This window comes from Schistocerca cancellata, chromosome 4 (genome assembly GCF_023864275.1).
Source record: "Schistocerca cancellata isolate TAMUIC-IGC-003103 chromosome 4, iqSchCanc2.1, whole genome shotgun sequence".
Lineage (NCBI taxonomy): Eukaryota > Metazoa > Arthropoda > Insecta > Orthoptera > Acrididae > Schistocerca > Schistocerca cancellata.
In genome coordinates, this window is record NC_064629.1 from 468,760,338 (window position 1) to 468,779,636 (window position 19,299).

Consider the following 19,299-nt stretch of genomic DNA (forward strand, 5'->3'; position numbering starts at 1 on the left):
TATTTAAGAAGAAATTAAAAGAATTTCTGAATGACAACTCCTTCTACTCCATAGAGGAATTTTTAGAGATATATATATATATATTAAAAAAATAAAAAATCAAAAAAATAAATAAAAATAAAAAACACAAAAAATGAAAAAGTTGTTATATTAACTTAAGTATGTTGTTAAATTAACTTAATTATGTCATGTATTGGAAAATTTGACTCGTTCCACATCATTACGAAATATCGTATTCATGATCCATGGAACTAGTATTAATCTAATCTAATCTAATCTAATCTAATCTAAAGAAGGACATTGTAGTGGCTCCACCTGGCTGTTGTTTACACATATTTAATTTATTTAATTTTACATGATTGGCCAATATCAGCCATACAGGCCATTCTCAAGCACTGTAGGTGCTAACGTCTCATAATATACAGGGATATACATGGAGTGGACTGACGTATGGAAACACAAATAATAACATATTACCAGCTGTAATAGAGTGTAGAAAAAGTGTTGACATTACAGCATTCATCTAGAAATGGATGAATACAAGTCCTGTACATTCTACAAGAGGATTTTATACCATTCTTCCTGCAAAATAGCAGCAAGTTCAGGTAATGATGATGGAGTGGATGATGACCACATACCCTTCTCTCCAAAGTAGACCATAAATGGTCAATAATATTGAGATCTGGTGACTGTGAAGGCCAGGGGAGTTGCAACAATTCATTCTCATTCTCATAAAACTAGTCCTGGATGATGCAAGCTGTTTGAACAGAGGCTCTGTCATTTTGGAACACAGCAGTACCATTGTGGAACAAATGTTGTACCATGGTATTGACCTAATCAGCTAAAATGGTCACACAATCAATGACAGTAATGCTACCTTGAAGAATAATGACAGACCAATTCAGCATCATGATATGGCTGCCTAAATCATCACTGAACCCCTGCTATGTCTCACTCTTGGAATGTAAACTGGAGCAGAAGTTGGAAACTGGATGAAACAAGACTCATATGACCAAATGACTTGCTTCCACTGCTCCATAGTCCAGGTTTTATGGTTTTGGCACCACATTGTCCTTTTATGGGCATTTGCATCACTGATCAGTGCTTTTGGAATTCCAGCCCATCTATCAATTCCCAGCCTATGGACCTCCCTTTGGTTTGATTTAGTGCTACCAGAGTTCATGAGTATGATTTCATTTCTGATGTGACTTCTGCAGCTGCTATCCTCTTTATTTCTGTCACAATCCTCTTAAATGACCATCTGTCATGGTCACACAACACACACTTTCATTGGCATTGTAACATAACACATGATGTTCTTCTGCTTTCCCTGTATGCATTATAAATCTTCAATACAGTACCTCTTGAAACATCAAACACATCCACTTCCTTGGCTATGGAAGTACCCACCATATGAGCACCGACAGTTTGCCCATATTCGAATTCATTTAGCTCTGACATAATTCATTCACAACTACACAGAACACTGCCCTGACCACAACTGACACTTGAAACATATTGAGGATTTGCAAACGTTCCATTCATAGTCAAATAAAGTAACAGTCTGCCTGACTAACATCTGCATTTATCCCCAAGCACGCATTTCTTGCAATGTTTCCATGTCTGCATCTGCCCCATGTGTTTGATTACTTAGCAGCAGACATGGCATTTCTGAAAGTGAGCACCTATATGTGAAGGCATCAAATTTAAAACAGAATGTTTTTCTGAATATAGTAGTGGCCATCATAGAAACTATTGTCCTGTTCAGTGAATATTCTGTTTTAAATTTGATGCTAACATGTATATGTGCTTGCTTTGGAAACTGCCATGTCCACTGCTAAATACTCAAATATATTACATGTTGGCACCTGCAGCACTTGAGAATGGCCTGTGAGGCTGCTTTTGGCTAATACCACAAAATTAATATGTTAAATATCTGTAAGCAACAGCCAATCTGTAAGCAACAGCCAAGTTGGAACCATCACAATGTCCTTCAACAAATATACTGCTGTAGTAGTCATATGCAGAAAACATTTTAAAGAAACCAAAGGCTGGCAGTCCAGCTGATAGCATTCTCTGAGGGCCCCTATCTATTATAGTGTGCAGGCAAAACTGACCAGTGCCTTTTGTGGCATAAGGAGCTCAGTGGAAAGCTGGAAGAACCATTTCATTGTTTACCTAAACCCATGTTACAGTGAGTAGCATGTCATCAGTGCCTGCTCAGCAAAGGTGCAGTTAGGACAATATGTCATGGAACTAACTGCTTCAGTACTAAAGTTGAACTTTGATCCAAACCACTGAGAATCAAGAATAATGAAGCATGGCAGAGATCACTTCAGTACTCATTGAGGTACCATATTTACTCAAATCTAAGCCGCACTCGAATCTAAGCCGCACCTGAAAAATGAGACTTGAAATCAAGGAAAAAAATTTTCCCAAATCTAAGCCGCACCTGAAATTTGAGACTCGAAATTCAAGGGGAGAGAAAAGTTTTAGGCCGCACCTCCAAATCGAAACAAAGTTGGTCCATTGTAATATGAGAAACAATTTAGGTCGAATGAATGACGATACAGCTACAGTAGTTTGGTTCGAGTCATAGGCTTAGCAGTTAAGCTTTGCCAGGTAGCCATTGCTATGCGTCAGGCGCTCCGTCCATATTTATACGGGTACCCTTCCTTTTTCACGTGCTTTGTCTGGTTTGAATTGATTGCTTATTTTTCTTTGATGTGATAAGTGCCGTTCTCTTTGTTATAGGTGTTTGCATCACTCTAAGCTGAAAATGCATTACTGTACTGTGTGATGCATTGTTTGCCGCCTTCTGATAATGTGTGTTTACGACCTGTCGCCGCTCGTGACATAGCTTGCTTTTGTGCACGCTACCGCTGCTTACAATTAAAAAACAAAAGAGAGGAATCGTCTCATTAGTGAAACAATGGCAAGAGACTGCTATTTGTTGTTACTTACACTGCTGCTTTCTTCGATAATGATCAACAAGAACCAAATAATAGATTGCGTATGATAGATGATGTTCTGAATGAGAGTTTAGCGAAAATTTTTCTCCATTTGAAAATCTTTGCAGATGCCTCTTTAGTACATTACATCCTGCAGAGTCATCTTAGATTTAAAAATCTAGTCAATTGCCGTGCTTCATTTCTGACAGTACCACTATTAGGCATAAGAATAATACGAATATAAATATGACATGATATGTACATTCTTCCGCGTTTGCTATTGTCTCACTCTAGTTTCGTAGTTTATTAGGCAGACAGGATTTAAATGAGATAGCAGCAAACACGAAACAATACTTGGCAAAATGTTTATATTCATATTATTCTTATGGTGAAGAGAATACTGCATGTGATTCACAATACATAAAAGTTCCTATTAGCAACCATCTCTTCTCACAGGTAGGAAAAAATTCAGAATGTAGAGTTGGTCATATTGACAAACATCCCAAACAGTCTTGCCAGTCGGATTTTCATAGTACATTGAAATGATGCTACATTCGAAGATGAACAATACGGAATTTGTATGTACTTCGTTGGATAATGTATGAAAATGCAGTGGTCGAAACTCGGGACGGAGAAAATAGCTCATCTTCCACCTTTTTTCTTTTTTTTTTTTTTTTGCAGGCGGCTTTTTGGATTACAAAAACCGGAAAAAAAGTGCGGCTTAGATTCGAGTAAATACGGTAATCAATCCACTGTTGTTGATAACAGAGATTTGGGTTCTGGAAGTCTGGAATGACACATAACAGTGAGGAATGGAGATCCAAAAACAAAGTTTTTTAGAATACTGAAGATAAATTGACTCTTATGAACAGGAATATTACATAACCCAAAGAAAACCTCAAAAGAGTAAAATATTCAAGCAATTACAAGAAACAAGATTTTCAAATGAAAATGAAATGGGTTTTGGCAACCATAGATTCTTCAAAAGTAAATGGATAAACAAATCTTCAAAAATACTGCCAGTGTCAAAGAAATAGCCTACCCAGATTGCAACTGAAATATTAATTACAATTGCTATAAAGTATGCTAGCAAAATATTTTCATTGATAAATGCCATATGGTAGCCAATGAAGACAATAGAAGAGATGAAGAGACAGCTAATAGAACCTGGAAACAGTGTCTATAATTCCACAAAATCTGGTTCAGACACAGATAAATGACTATAATGCTCTGTTAGCTGAAAAAAAGAAATACAGGATCACAGTTGGAAATTACTTAGTTCATAAATTAACAAAACTGGACAAATTTTAGTTAAATTTTGCAACATGTTCACCCTAAAAATCATGCCAATGCATTTCCAAAACAATATATTGAAACAAAAGACTAGTTGAGCACCTTTGTTAAATGTGTAATTTTTGTTTCAGAATCTCGCTAATTATATAGGCTCTGCTTTGTACTCTGATTATGTTTGATCTTTTTTTTAGCCTTTGTGATATCCAACCCAGGAAAAGCCGTCCCACTTCTTGATTATGCTTAATTTTTGGACACAATTGTAATGATATGCAGTCACAGAAAATTAGATTTAATAATGAAGATTTAGTTTTTAAATAAAAATAAATTATAATAATGAAATGTGTTCATAGTTGTGAATACAAACAACCATTAGCTGTATAAGGGATGACAACAATGCAAATTGTGCTACATTGGGACTTGAACCCGGATTTCCTGCTTTATGCTAGTGGTCACCTTATCCGCTTTGGCTGTCTGTGCATGACTTACAGCCAGACCAAAACTTCCATATCTTGGAGTACCTGTGCGACAACCTGTACTCGTACACACATTATTAATTCCCATACAGGGGAGGACATTTCATACATTTTACATGTTTCATAATGGCTGTAGTTGCTGCAGAGTCTGTTCCTTTGCACATGCATGGTACTTCTTAACAACACAGGCACTGCAATATCATATTTATCTGCCAATATATGGCAGTGACTTTCAATTGAAATGTCATTGCCTGTATGGGAATTACATAATATGTGTACAAATATGGGTTGTGACACAGGAATGCTGACATACGGAAATTTGGGTCTGGCTGTGAATTATGCCTGGATACTGTGTCAAAAGTGGTTAACATGGGTGCTCATGTAAAGCGGGAAATCCAGGTTCGAGTCCCAGTCTGGCACAAATTTTCATTGTTGTCATTCCATTATACAGCTGATGGTTATTTATATTCACAACTGCAAATACATTTCCTGTATTTCATAATGGCTTGCATAAATGTCCAAAGTAACATATCTTAATTCTTCTTAACAACATAAACACTGCAATATCATATAAATTATAGTTTCCGTTTGCTGCTGCAAGAAATGGGGTAGTAAGAGTACTGCTTTACGTTATGAATGAGGTACTCACTTGCTCATGAACTCTTGAACCAGTCTGTGTGCAGCATCAAAAGCTGCTTGTGATGGTAATGACAGAACAGAATCCATGGACTGCACTATGTTTATGGCTGTTAAGTTTATTGCTTCAGGATCCATGGACATCTTCAGAAATCTGAAAATATCAGAAAAAACCACTGTCAGTCACAACTATATTGCTACTAAATCACCAGAATTAGTCATTGATGGTCTTACCCTGAATGAAGCACAGTGTGTAAAATTCTTTGGGTTAATACTCTACCAGCTCACAGGCCTATGCCACCAAGTAACCTTCATGAAGTATCTGCCAATGCATAGAGAACTAATCAGGCTTATCACAAAAACTCTGAGGTTGAGGCCCAGAAAACATTTCATGATGACCACTTCAATGATGCAAACAGCAGCAGCTACAGCAAGGAGGAAACTTTGGATCTCTCAACTTGAGAAGATTCAACCTGGCCATCCCCTTCAGAAACCCTCCCACCTGGGCATGAATAGAATTGGACCAGGTAGAGGTCATTCAGCCACCTTTGATGTGAAGTTGGAAGATCCAGGAGTAACCTCCGGAAATGACACTTCCCTGTGGATACCAGCTGTGACTGCAGAGAAGAACACATGATGGAACACCTACTGGTCAGTCAATTATGCCCTGCATTTGCACAGAAGTAGATCTTCTACTTGTGACTTTGAGCACAATTGATGTTGCAAGATATTGAGCAACAGTAGTGTAGCTTAGTAAGTCTTTCTGTCTTTTGTTATTAATTGTGTTGTATTTGCTTCTGACTTGAATAAATAAGAACAATACAAGTTAAAATGAACTCAACATTCAGATAAAGTAATCAAGAAGGTTAGTACTATGAGTTATGCCCTTGGGAGCAGCCTCTGTTGTGACAGAAGCATGAACAGCATTAAGCAGTATAATACTAATTTATGGCTACTGCATTATGAATCTTAAGTTTCTACAATTTCCTTGTCTTTTGTTGTTGTATGCTGTGACTTCTTCTGCACCCCTGAAGGTTCTCCTCCTTCATGGGATCTATGGAACATGATGAAATAATTAATTAATTAATTAATTAATTAAACAAAGAAGAGAGATCTTGAAATATATTGCTACTGAAGACTGTTGAAGATTAGATGGTTAGATCGAGTAAATAATGAAGAGGTACAGAATCAAACTGATGAAAAAGAAATTTATGACACAACATTGCTGAAAGAGGGGATCAGTTATAGGACACAACTTGAGACATGAATGAATCGTCACTTTGGTAATGAAGGGAAGTGTGGTGTGTAAAAATTGTGGAGTGAGACAAATGCTGGATGTTGGTTGAAACCAGTAGGTGGAAAAGGCATGCACATACAATCTAAGGATAAGATAAAGAGTTTTCTGATTGTAATCATATAGCAACACTAATTTTATTAGTCATGCTGGAGAAATGCCTTATTAATCCCTACCTAGACGCTCAATGCAAGTCTGACACACATTATTAAATATAATTAATGAGTATAGGGGTGAAAGAGACAGATGATGAACTATGAACTTCTTATGAACTATTTGCTTTGCAGACCATAGCATAATTGTGTCACATAGAGTAATTATGCACACTGCAGGCTATCAGGATCAGGTGGAGGCAGCATGGACGGTATATTTTATTTCTTTTTGTTTAAAATCACTTGTGTTGTTGTTGTTGTGGTGGTGTTGATCATCTGAAAGCAAATGGCAGGATGGTGGCTTTGAAAGAGACACAACAAGTGTTGCTTACTCTGCCCATAGACTGGTGCTTTGAATCATTGCCTTTATTAATCACTGCAGGTCAGAAGTTCCTATGTCAGATGTTGGGAGAGCTTTTCCATATGCACTGTAGTATTTATCTAGTGAGCATATGAGATGACCTTGGTATAGTTTTCAGGGTCACTGATAAGGGGAGTATCAGCTTACACTCGACCTTGAGAGGGGTGTCAGGTGATGGCTGAGGCAATTTAGTATGGTACATTCAATGTCACCAACCCCACCCCCTACCCTCCTCTTGGGACCCTCATCCCCCAGAGTCCTCCACCACATCCTATCTCCCTCCTCAATAAGATTGTGGTGACTATTGACCAAGTTGTGTGTAATATCTTTGTTTTGCCAAGCTCTTTGTGGCAGTCTGTGGCCGCGCGCGAAAGTTTACACACATAGAGAGTGACCAAGAATGTATTTAACTGTATATGTGTGCTTCCGAGTAATAAAATAGTGTTTATTACATGTGGTGTACTGTGCATCATTGGAGCCTGCAGTCCTACAACACTAAAACCCATACTGGTGACCACGAATTTTGTTTGCAAGTGCTACAACGAACTTTTGTACCATCGAGCAGTACACAATGGATCACTTGCCACCCACCACACCGCACACATGCCAACTAAGTTTCCCAATGGACGCTTTGGCAGGGTTTTCCAATTATCCACCGTGTGTTTGTAATAGTTCAATGCAGTTTCGAAACACACCTACTAGCAATTCACAACAGGACAGTGCTTCTGCATTGCCATTGCCACACGTACCGGCATCAGGTATGAACAACAACTTTCCATTATCGTACGTAAGTCAGCAGTTGTGTGGCAGTGTTCCATACCAATAGAATGTTTTTCATGCACAAAACTTTGAATAGGAATATTTTACGTCGAGTATGAACTTTCCACATGTTCCGAGTGCTCAACAACGGCCGACACAATGTGCTCAAACCCCAGTGACTATGTTTGCGGGTGTCTCAAGTGCCAGTGTGAACTTTCCACCCGAATCAGTGGTGGCACAAATCGAGCCGCACGCCCAAGACGGGAAATTTCATGTCTATCCCGGAACCCTACAGCTTGCACCAGCCCCCCCATCCCCCCCCCCCCCCCCCCCCCCCCCCCCCACTACCTGCGTCCACTTTACGAGTGTTTCCAGTGGCACATGCCATTCCTGCCGCATCTACCGCATGTGTTCAACAAACATTAGGTGATTTTAAAATTTTTAATGCACCTGTAGGGGAAAGGCCTGGAAACCGTACTCCATCATTCTCTGCACATTGATCGACTACGGTCAACTCTACTGTGCCGGTCCATTCTACGCCTGTTGGCATTACTTCATCAAGCACACGATTTGCTGATTTCTCGACCGAGGTCGAGCCAGCCGTGCCTACCTTGCCGCATGCCACTGACAGTGTTGGAAGCCGGTACACTGCTACTGCACCCAAGCCAATTAGGCTGCAGAACTATGGACAGGGAGTGACAGTTTCTAATAAACAGTTATGTTGATACTTCCCCATCCATTGGCCAAAGCTACCACCCCTTCGCAACGACCACCCACACACATGGTTTGCCTTGGTTGACCATGTCCTGCAGCTATACGGCGTCGCTGACAACAATTCGAATTTCCTTTGCCTACTCTGTCACCTCCATGAAGAACTGGACCTGATCTGCTATATTGTGGCTTCGCCTCTCACTACGAACAAATATGCATTTTCCCGATGCACCATCCTCGAGCGACTGTCCACATCGACAGAGGAAGCTATCCGCCTCATCAGTCACGAATCGCTGGGTTCCAGATCCCCGTCACAGCTCTGGCGTCATCTCCACACCATGATAGACACACATCACATGCCAGATGTTACACTTTGGTCCATCTCGTTGCTCAAACTTCCTCCGGAAGCTCAAATTCAACTTCTCCATGTGACTTCAGCCCCACTAGATGCCAATCTGAAGATCGCAGACCAGGTATACAACATTCTGCTTGCCCCGCATACTGCGGCCTCAGAGGTTGGCACACCTGTGCTGCAGCTTCCATTGTGTGGTACAGAGTGCGCACAACTCACTCCATGCATGTGAGCGGACCCAACACCACCTGGCAGCCTCCGCCGTAACTCCTCACACATCAGTACTACTGCAACGCCGCCACCGGAGGAACCTGCAAACAAGAGCCCCCCCCCCCCCCCTCCACTGCCACTTTGACCTCAGCTAGCATGACGAATGACACCACATGCCATCCCAGTTGGTGTTATTTCCATTCTGGCGACACGGTTAAGAAGAGTCGTTCTCCATGTACGTTCCCAAACTAATAACGTGACCAAATTCAGGTGCTACGGATCGCGTTGCACAGCTCAGATGCCTGTCACTTAATACTGCTTCACCCCATGCACAAAGACGCTTGTATGTGAAAGATGCACCTTTCATTTCTAGTCGACACGGGGGCCGAAGTTAGTGTGATACCTTTGTCCGCAAGTATTGAATTCGAGTGTCAGCCTTGCCCCCTGCTTTGAGCTGCCAATAAGTCCCTGATTCAATGTCATGGAATAACTAATTTAAGCCTTAAACTGCAGGAAGTTAACACCCCATTCCAGTGGACTTTCGTTATCGCAGAGGTGGACGAACCTGTGCACAGGGTAGATTTTCTCTTAGCCTGTGCACTGTCACCCAACCTACAACGAGGTACACTAACCATTAGCTCAATAGACAGTACCACCAGTTCAGGTATCTCTTCCCTCTCATATGAGAGCGCCACTCTATTGTGTAAGCCAGCTGAAACTGTTGTTGCAGTGCTCTCTCTTAGATCACACAATGACGAACTTTGAGACAGCAATGAAGCCCTCCGCCTACGCATCGCCGCCGCGCAAGCCAAGCTCATGGACACTTCTAAGTAGGTCACCCAGCTGTCACACATGGCCACAGCCCCAACCCCTGCACTGATTCCTCGCACCTGCCGCTGATGCCATGTGACGTTTCTACTGCCAGACAGAAGCTGTGCCCGCCACACAACCAAGTACCCCACCAAGCTCTACGACAAGGACTACTACTGGATCACCACCACAGCTGCTGACCCACCAGCCTGGCATACACAAGCGTGTGCATTACAGGTTAGTTGTAGTGCATCGGGTGCAGGCCCATCATCCCTATCAGTGTTCGCGATCAACAACGGTACTGTCCACAGAATCAATACAGTATGTGCAAAGGCTAGGCGTTTGAATCCGGAAAAACGTAAACATGCCAAAGCTGTTATTCAGGAACTTTTAGATAATAAGACTATTCGCCCTTCTTCTAGTAGTTGGTTGTCACCCATTCATTTGGTGCCCAAGAAAGATGACACTTTCCGCCTCTGCGGTGATTATTGGGCACTTAACACTAGAACAATTCTAGATAATTATCCCATCCCAAATATTCAAGACTTTGCTTCCCAACTGCACGGGGCACGAATTTTCAGTGTAATCAACTGTCACAAGGTGTATCACCAACTGCCAATGGCACTGGAGGATGTTGAAAAAACCGCTATCATCACCCCATTTGGGTTGTTTGAGAATTTGTTTATGTCGTTTGGCCTTAAAAATGCTGCACAGACGTGGCAACAGTTCATCGACTCGTTGGTCAGGAAACTGGACTTCGCATATGCCTACCTGGACGACTTGTTAATTTTTTCTTCCTCCCTCGAGGAACATAAATTCCATTTAAATACAGTGTTCCAACTATTAAAAGCAAATGGTGTCACAGTGAACAATGCTAAGTCACAACTCCGCTACACTAGTGTCACTTTTCTGGGCCACAGGGTTCCTGCCGACGGCATCCGCCCCGTACCCGAATGGGTTGAGGCAATTAGTACGGTGCCTTTGCCTAAAGATTTTCAGGGCCTCCACTGCTTCCTTGGAATGGTAAATTACTACTGCAAACACATCCCCCACACCGCTGAAATACAAGACCCACTGACGAATGATCTCACAGAAAAAAACACTTCAGGGTCTCGGGCGGTCACGTGGACTCCAGATGTGCGTTGTGCATTCGATAACCTAAAGTCAGCCTTACAGACAGCCATTACGTTCGCTCACCCCATTCCTGATGCTCCCATCTCGCTTACTACAGACACGAGTGATACAGCAGTGGGGGCGGTAGTTCAGCAATCCGTGGGTTCTGTGGTACGGCATCTCAGATTTTTCTCCCACAAACTGTCCACTTCCCAATGTAAATGGTCGACCTTCGACCGGGAACTGTTTGCTATCTATGCTGCTATCAAATATTTCCAGGACGATATCGAAGGTCGCCGGTATTTACCGACCACGAGCCATTGATATACGCTTTCCGTAACCCAGGCAAGGACTCGTCCCCGAGACGTTTTCATCATATGGACCTCATATGTCAGTTTATGAATGACATACGTTATGTCAGAGGGGCAGACAATGTCGTCGCCGATTTTCTATCTCGTGTGTCGGTTTTATCTTCACAACTGGACCTCAGTGAACTCCCTAAATTGTAGACAGAGGATACTGAACTCACCACATTGTGCTCTGATGTTAAAACAGGACTCAAACTAGAGTTAAGGATGCTTCCTGGGTTTTCATCACCCATCTTGTGCGACATTTCAACAGGACACATACATCCAGTAATTCCGGCACCTCTCTGCCGGGATGTTTTTAATAGTATCCATGACTTGGCACACCCTGGCATTCATGCCACCACACATCTGGTATGTGAGTGTTTAGTTTGGCCCGGGGTGATAAAACAATGTCGCAGTTGGGCACGAATGCGTGTGACTTGCCAGCGCGCAAAAGTAGTCATGCACAGCTCCCCTTGGTTACGTTCGATGTGGCAAAAAGAAGATTCCAGCACATACACATCGATATTGTCAGGCCCTTACCTCCCTTGGGCCCCTTCCATTACATACTGTCTGCCATTGACAGGTTTACCTGCTAGGTAGAGGGAATTCCTCTCACTACTATCACAGCCGATGCAGTAGCCCGAGCCCTTTTATTAATGTGGATCTCGCCCTTGAGCTGCCCAGTTTCTATCACCACTGACCAGTGCCACTAATTCGAGTCTGCCCTCTTCCAACAGCTTTGTGAACTGTGTGGGGTGAAATGATTTAGGACTACAGCATACCACCCCCAGAGCAATGGGCTTGTCGAACGCTGGCACCGAATACTTAAAGCTTCCCTGATGTGCCTTGGAGGTGAGTGGGTCGACGCCTTACCATGGGTAATGTTAGGCCTTCAGGCCGCTTACAAAGAGGACCTTGGTGCATCCCTCGCAGAAGTACTGTACAGAGAACCCCTCACACTCCCAGCACAGCTAGTCGATCCTTCACTCCCTCCAGATCAAAGCTGCGACTCGACATTCGTCGGGCATGTTAAGGAGTTAATCGCTAACATTCGTGTGCCTCCACCTTGACTGCATTCACTCCCTGTTGTATTTCTGCATAAGGACTTGGCATTGTGCACTCATGTCATGGTGTGCTATGACACTGTTCGACCGGCACTCAGACCTCCATACTCGGGCCCGCACAGAGTCGTATCATGGCGTACCGACACGTTTGAGGTGCTCATGAATGGCACACCTCAAACGGTATCTGTCTGCCACCTCAAACTCGCATGGTCTCTGGGAGAACTGCTCAATACCCCACCCAGTCAGCCACGATCCCCCACTACACTCGCCTCACACGAGGCATCTACCAACAGTCTGCAGATGAGTGACGCCCATTCCCGCACTTGTGATGTTACCCACTCCCAATCGTGAGACAGCGCTACAGGTGTGTGTGACAGTGCTACAGGTGCATGTGACATCCCCATACAGAGTGATGTGTGTGATGACTCCCCCTCCTACAGGCAGCCCCCCTGCCTCTCCCCCGTTAGGATTCAGTGACGTATCAGCGGCCAACCTCGGAATGGGTGATGTTGCCGCCAATGACTCTTGTGGAGATCCTGTCAACCCGTATACGGGAGTGGTAGTGAATGTCAACACAGGTTTTATTTGTGGTCCTAAAGTGTTTTTTGTTATGCAGCCAGATAATGTATGTATCTTTTATGAACGAGCCAGCTCCACCAATGACAACTTAACCCACATTCACCTTCTCCAGTCTGTCCCCTTGCCTGTTGGTACTGACCCATCCATGGCAAAAGTACTACATACTGCAACAGGCATTCAGGTCTGCTACCCCGGCTCCTCACAACCGACAGTCCCCTCCCTGGATCCCTCGACTGCTGTACGAGGATTCACCCACTCAGGCAGGACCATCCACCCACCTCGCTGGCTTGAAGACTTCATTACTAATGTAATGTAAGGTACAGTTTTGGTTTAAACACCCTCTCCCTCCCCCCTGAGTGTTTCCTTTACACGTATGCCCCAATATTTATGTTTTGTGCTCCACACTTTAGGAGGGGGTGGGGGCTAATGTGGCGACTATTGACCAAGTCATGTGTAATATCTTTGTTTTGCCAAGCTCTTTCTGGCAGTCTGTGGCTGCACGTGAAAGTTTACACACGTAGAGAATGACCAAGAATGTATTTAACTGTATATGTGTGCTTCCAAGTAATAAAATAGTGTTTATTACATGTGGTATAGTGTGCATCATTGGTTCCTGCAGTCCTACAACACTAAAACCCATAAGATTAAATCTTCCCATTCCCCTCCTCACACTTTAAAACTACAGCAAATGTATGGGCAGTGTCATTTGAGGCCTGTGCACTGTAGTGAGACAGACAAGGTTGTTGCAAATCAGGGTGTGGGTATCTGCTACAAATAATAATAATAATAATAATAATAATAATAATAATAATAATAATATAAATTTCTCATTATTTTAACTGTGAAAGTTTTGTCATTCGAGGTCTGTAATCTGTAGTGAGAGAAGCCCCAGCTCCAGAGTTTTCCTACTTAAAAAATGGTGGTAAATGTTATCATAATTTATGAGGTAAGATGCACTGACATCACAGTGCATGTATCAATTAATGATGGGATGGCGTATTCTGCAAAATGTCAGAGACACACACACACACACACACACACACACACACACACACACACACACACACACACACACACACACACATTTCTTTCATCTCTTTTGGTAATTTATTGTACAGTTTTATTCCTTGGTAGAAAATGCTGTTTTGAATTTTATGTTCTTTTTTTCTTGGTAAATATAAGTTGTTCCATGGTTATGGACAGATCTGTTTGCGCAGTAATTACAAATGTTATTTTTGATGTGTACAACTGACTGGTAAATGTATTCACAAGATGCAGTTAAAATCCCCAGTGTTTTGAACAGATCTTCACAATGAGCTCGACTAGTATTTTTGATTATTATTCTTATGGTGCTTTTCTGGAGTTTGAAAACCGTGTTCACATTTTGTGTGTTTGTTCCCCAAACAAGAATGCCATAGCTAAGAACTGAGTGTACATATGAATAATATGTAACTAAAAGACACTGCATGTTACACCCTGATGATAGGATTCTAAGGGCATAACATGCTGATGACATTCTGTTTGCAAGTAGCTTTGTGTGTCCACACCACTTCAACTGAGAATCAGTATTCATTCCTAGAAATTTTGCATTTGTTACGCAGTCTATAGAGGTGCCATCTATATTTAATTTAACATTGTCATTTTCCCTCTTCAAACTGAAATTCATGGCTTTAGTTTTCTTTATGTTCAATGTCACTTTATTGCTTATTGACCAATCATAAACTTCCTTGAGAGTTTCATTTGCTTTCTTGGCAAGGAGTTCTTGTGTTTTCTCAGTGACTATAATATTGCTGTCATCAGCGAAGAGAATTTTTTCACCATGAGTAACACTACTGGGAAAGTCATTGATGTATATCAGGAGTAGTATTGGGCCTAATATGCTACCTTGCGGAACTCCTATATTAATGTATTTTGGTCCTGATAAGTGTTTTACTAAATGTTTGAATTTATTTGAAGTATGTGTTATCTCTACTCTTTGTACCATATCTGCTAGATATGATTGAAACCAGTCATTAGCTACCCCTCTTGTTCCTAATGCTTCTAATTTATTTGATAGAATCTTGTGGTTGACTGTATCAAAGGCCTTAGAAAGATCCAAAAATATGCCTGTGACACACTCATCTTTATCAAGAGCATCAAGTACAACTTTTGTGAATTCTACAATGGCTGACTCCATGTTTTTGCCACTTCGGAAACCAAACTGTGAGTCACTTAAAAGATTGTATTTATTCAGGTAATTCATTAATCTGTCTTTCATAATTGCTTCTATTATTTTGGAGAATGGTGAGATCAGGGAAATGGGCTGGTAATTTTCTATGTCTTCTGCATTACCTTTCTTAAGCAGAGGTACAACTCTTGCCTGTTTTAACTGCTCTGAAAATGTCCCTGATGTGAAGGATTCATTTATTATATTTGTTAAGGGTCCTTGTATAATCTCTATGCATTGTTTTAGTAGACCAATTGGTACTTCATCTTAGCCTACTGACTTTTTATTTTTTAGTTTTTGAACAGTTTTATTGACTTCATTCTCTGTGGTTGGAAGAAAATCATTGTATTTAGTGCAACATTGTTTACAGGTGTTATATTTGTTTTGGGGAATTTTTGCTGTAAATTTTCTGCAGTACTTGAAAAATGCTCATTTACATAGTTTGCTAAGTGTTGTGGATCATTTATTACCTTATCCCCCTCCCTTAGCAGTATGTCATGTGTTTCTTTGCCTCTCCCCATTTCCTATTTTATAACATCCCAGACTGCTTTGCTTTTATTCTCTGCATTAAATATTATTTTGTCATTAAATGACTTTTTTGCAACAATCACCACCTTCCTATAGATATTTTTGTATCTATGACACAAATTTAAGAATTCTGGACCATTGTGACTCTTTTTCATGGAACTGAAGTGTTTTGGAGGACTTCTTAATACCTGCTGTTATCCATTTGTTTTTCTGTGATGTTGATACAGACATGCATAATTTTCGAAATGCCTTTTCAAAGTTCAATTTAAATAATATGGAGAATTTAGAGAATTTCTTATTCACATTGGTTTCCTTATACACTGCATACCAGCTTTGTTTTGCTAGTTCTTTTGAAAAACCTCATATTTTGATTTCTGATAGATGTAATTTGTAGGCTTGTAGTTTAGGGAATGATTAAATGCCTGCCTGAGTTTACTGTTGTTATTTGACAGAGATGGTCTGATAGTCCAAGATCTTTTACAGCTACATCACATTTTTCCTTGTCCATATTTGTGGCCACATGGTCAATTACTGATGAAGTCATTGTAGTAACCCTTGTTGCACTATTGACCAATAGGGGCATGCCAAAACTTTGAAGGATATTTATGAGGGTGCTGCTGGATTCATTTATGATATTAGTGTTGATGTTAATGCCCCCACACAGAATTATTCTGACGTTTGTTTTGAGACTTTATCTAGAACTTCTGTTAATTTATTGAAAAAAGTGTCCACACTACCACTGGGAGATCTATACACACAAAAAATGATTAATTTCTGTTAGTTCAATAGCTGATATTTCAAATTATTTCTCTTCATTTACTGTACTGAGGTCATGTCTTGATTTGAACTGTGTTCCTTTTCTGATATAAATGCATGATTCTCCACCCCTTGAAGCAGTCAGGCAGTAAGAGTTTGCCATTTCATTCAGTGATAATACTACATGTTGGATTTCTGTGTGTCTACAGCAGTGCTGAGTAACACAAACTACTGTGCAGTTCAAAGATTGGAGCTCAACTTCTAATAGCTGTATTTTATTTTTTATTGACTGCATGTTTTGATAGAAGATTGTTAAGTCTGTGAAATGCCCCATGTCATTCTTTCCAATGGTTTGTTTTTCTTTGTGACATTTGGTATGTGTGATATTTGAAGTGTTAAAAAATATGTCTTGTGAGTGGTTGTTTCACTATTTCTTAAACTACTGGAGATACTCTTTAGGCAGTGGAACCTGTTGTCTGGATTTATCCTAAAAAAGACCTACTTCTCCTACCCATGGCAACAGGTATTTGACCATGTGTGGACCGAGATCCACCCCCTATTCTTTCAGGAATCAGCTGTATAATAATTTTATAATGTGGTGTGTGGCTAAATTACTATAATTTTACCAAATCCATGTTAGTCCTATATTACTAGTCACAATGTGTGTGTTAAAACCAATACATTGCTGTATCGACAAAAATATGTAATTCAATAGCATTGCAGCATAATCTGCAAAATCTCAGCAAAAATTAACAAAACTTATGACATAAGACACTTTGACAATGCAGTGTGTGACTGTGGTGCTGTAGAGTAACATAACATTATCACGTCATTGCATATTCCACAAAAATTTGAAAAAAATTGTCCAGTTAAGTGGAATACTCCAACATAATGAATTACAAAGTAAGTCATTGTTTTCAAATTTGGTTCTTGGAAGCTATTAAATTTTTGCATTTCCAATTCTACAGCTACCACAGTGCAATAAATAAACTGTTGCTAAGAGAAAACACAGCACTGCATTACTAGTGTGTGCCATCATGCTTTGTTAAAAGAAATGGCATAAGCACTCCACTTCCTACAGCTATTTACATTTTTAGACTGATTTTCCACTAAATACCCATGTTTCCATGCTAAGACATAACATAAGTAAAAAAAGCAATCACCACTGCTCATTATTTTAAATTATTTCAGCAATGCATTATTTATTTAATGACAAATACAGCCTTACTTATACCTTCTGCAGCCTGCTGATGAATGATCCCTCCATTACTGCTTACTGATGACTTCAGTGATTGATGAGATACTGACACAAACTGAAGCATTCTGAAAGGTTCCTCTAATCAGTAAGAATCATTCCCGTATCTGTTGCTGCTATGTGACATTCAGCATTCAGTTGTTGGCTTATTGTAGGTATCAATGTGCGGAGTACAGCATACAGGAAAGGACCTATTCAGTGGCATTCTCATGTGGAACTGGTGTAATACTTTGTTCACTTTGATTATCAATTTTGTAATATCGACATCACAACTGATTGTTTACCAGCCAGACATTACTGATTGTGACCTTTAAAAATGGGTAAAAGAGGTGACATTTCACCATGTAAAAAAGGTGAGGTCAACACCGTCATTAATACAAAAATGTATTCCAGCCGGGAAATTTCATGAAGAGTGGAAATGTCAAAAGCTAGTGAGAGGTGCATAAAGAAGAAAATTGATTCAGGTGAAGAATTGAGCCCCAGAAGGAAGAATAAATGTGGAAGAAAGCCAATTTTCATCCCAAGGTCAGAAAGATTTATCAAAAAAATTTGCGTAGAAAACAGATTTGCAACAATGAAACAGATAAAATTTCAACTGGAAGAGGCTAATGTGAATGCATCTGAACACACTGTTTACAGAAAGTTGAAGGATATTGATTTCAAGGCCTGTTGACTTACTAGGAAACCAAAGTTAACAGCCACAATGAAAGCAAAGTGAGTGAAGTGGGCCACACAGTAGTGTGATAAGGATGTGGACTTTTGGAGATCAGTAATTTAACATTAAAATTATTATTTACAATATGATATAACCTATGCAAATTTATTCATAGTATACTAATTATGTTTCTTGATGTTTACAGGTATGCTTCAATGATGAAAGCACATTTGAAATTTTAACTAATAAGTCTCAGTATGTGCGCCATCGAACAGGAGAAGAATTTCATCGAAACTGCATTATTCAAACCATGAAACATGCAACAAAGGTGATGATTTGTTCTGTCATCTGTAGCAAGGGTACAGGATGTCTTTACATGGTTAAAGGCATTATGAGGCAAGACCAGTACAAGGAAGTCCTGCAAAAATGGTTAATACCACAGCTCAGAGAATGATTGCCAAATGGGGACCATTTATTTTTATGCAGAGTGGAGCTCCGTGTCACACAGTCAGGTCAGTTAAATCCTTTCTGAAGGAACAAAATATCCTTGTGTTAGACTGGCCAGATGATAGTCCTGACATGAACCCCATAGAAAATGTATGGGAACTTATGAAGAGGAAGATGGCAAAAGATGTCATCACAACAAAAACACAGCTCTTAGAGAAGATCATACATGTGTGGTATCATCATCCCCAAATGCAGGACACAAAAGGTGGCTCAACAAGATATTAAAACTAAAATTTTCACTTTTACAATATTTAAATTTTTTTGTAATTATTGAACTAAAGTAT

General features: G+C 40.5%; 1 protein-coding gene across 1 annotated transcript in view; it reads right to left on the minus strand.

The window, feature by feature from the left end:
- LOC126183641 (uncharacterized) overlaps positions 1-19,299 on the minus strand; it is a 449,828-nt gene that overhangs the window by 39,662 nt on the left and 390,867 nt on the right. The window contains exon 13 of the mRNA XM_049925781.1: positions 5,367-5,507. Coding sequence (XP_049781738.1) covers positions 5,367-5,507 — 141 coding nt within the window. The remainder of the gene's footprint in view (positions 1-5,366; positions 5,508-19,299) is intronic.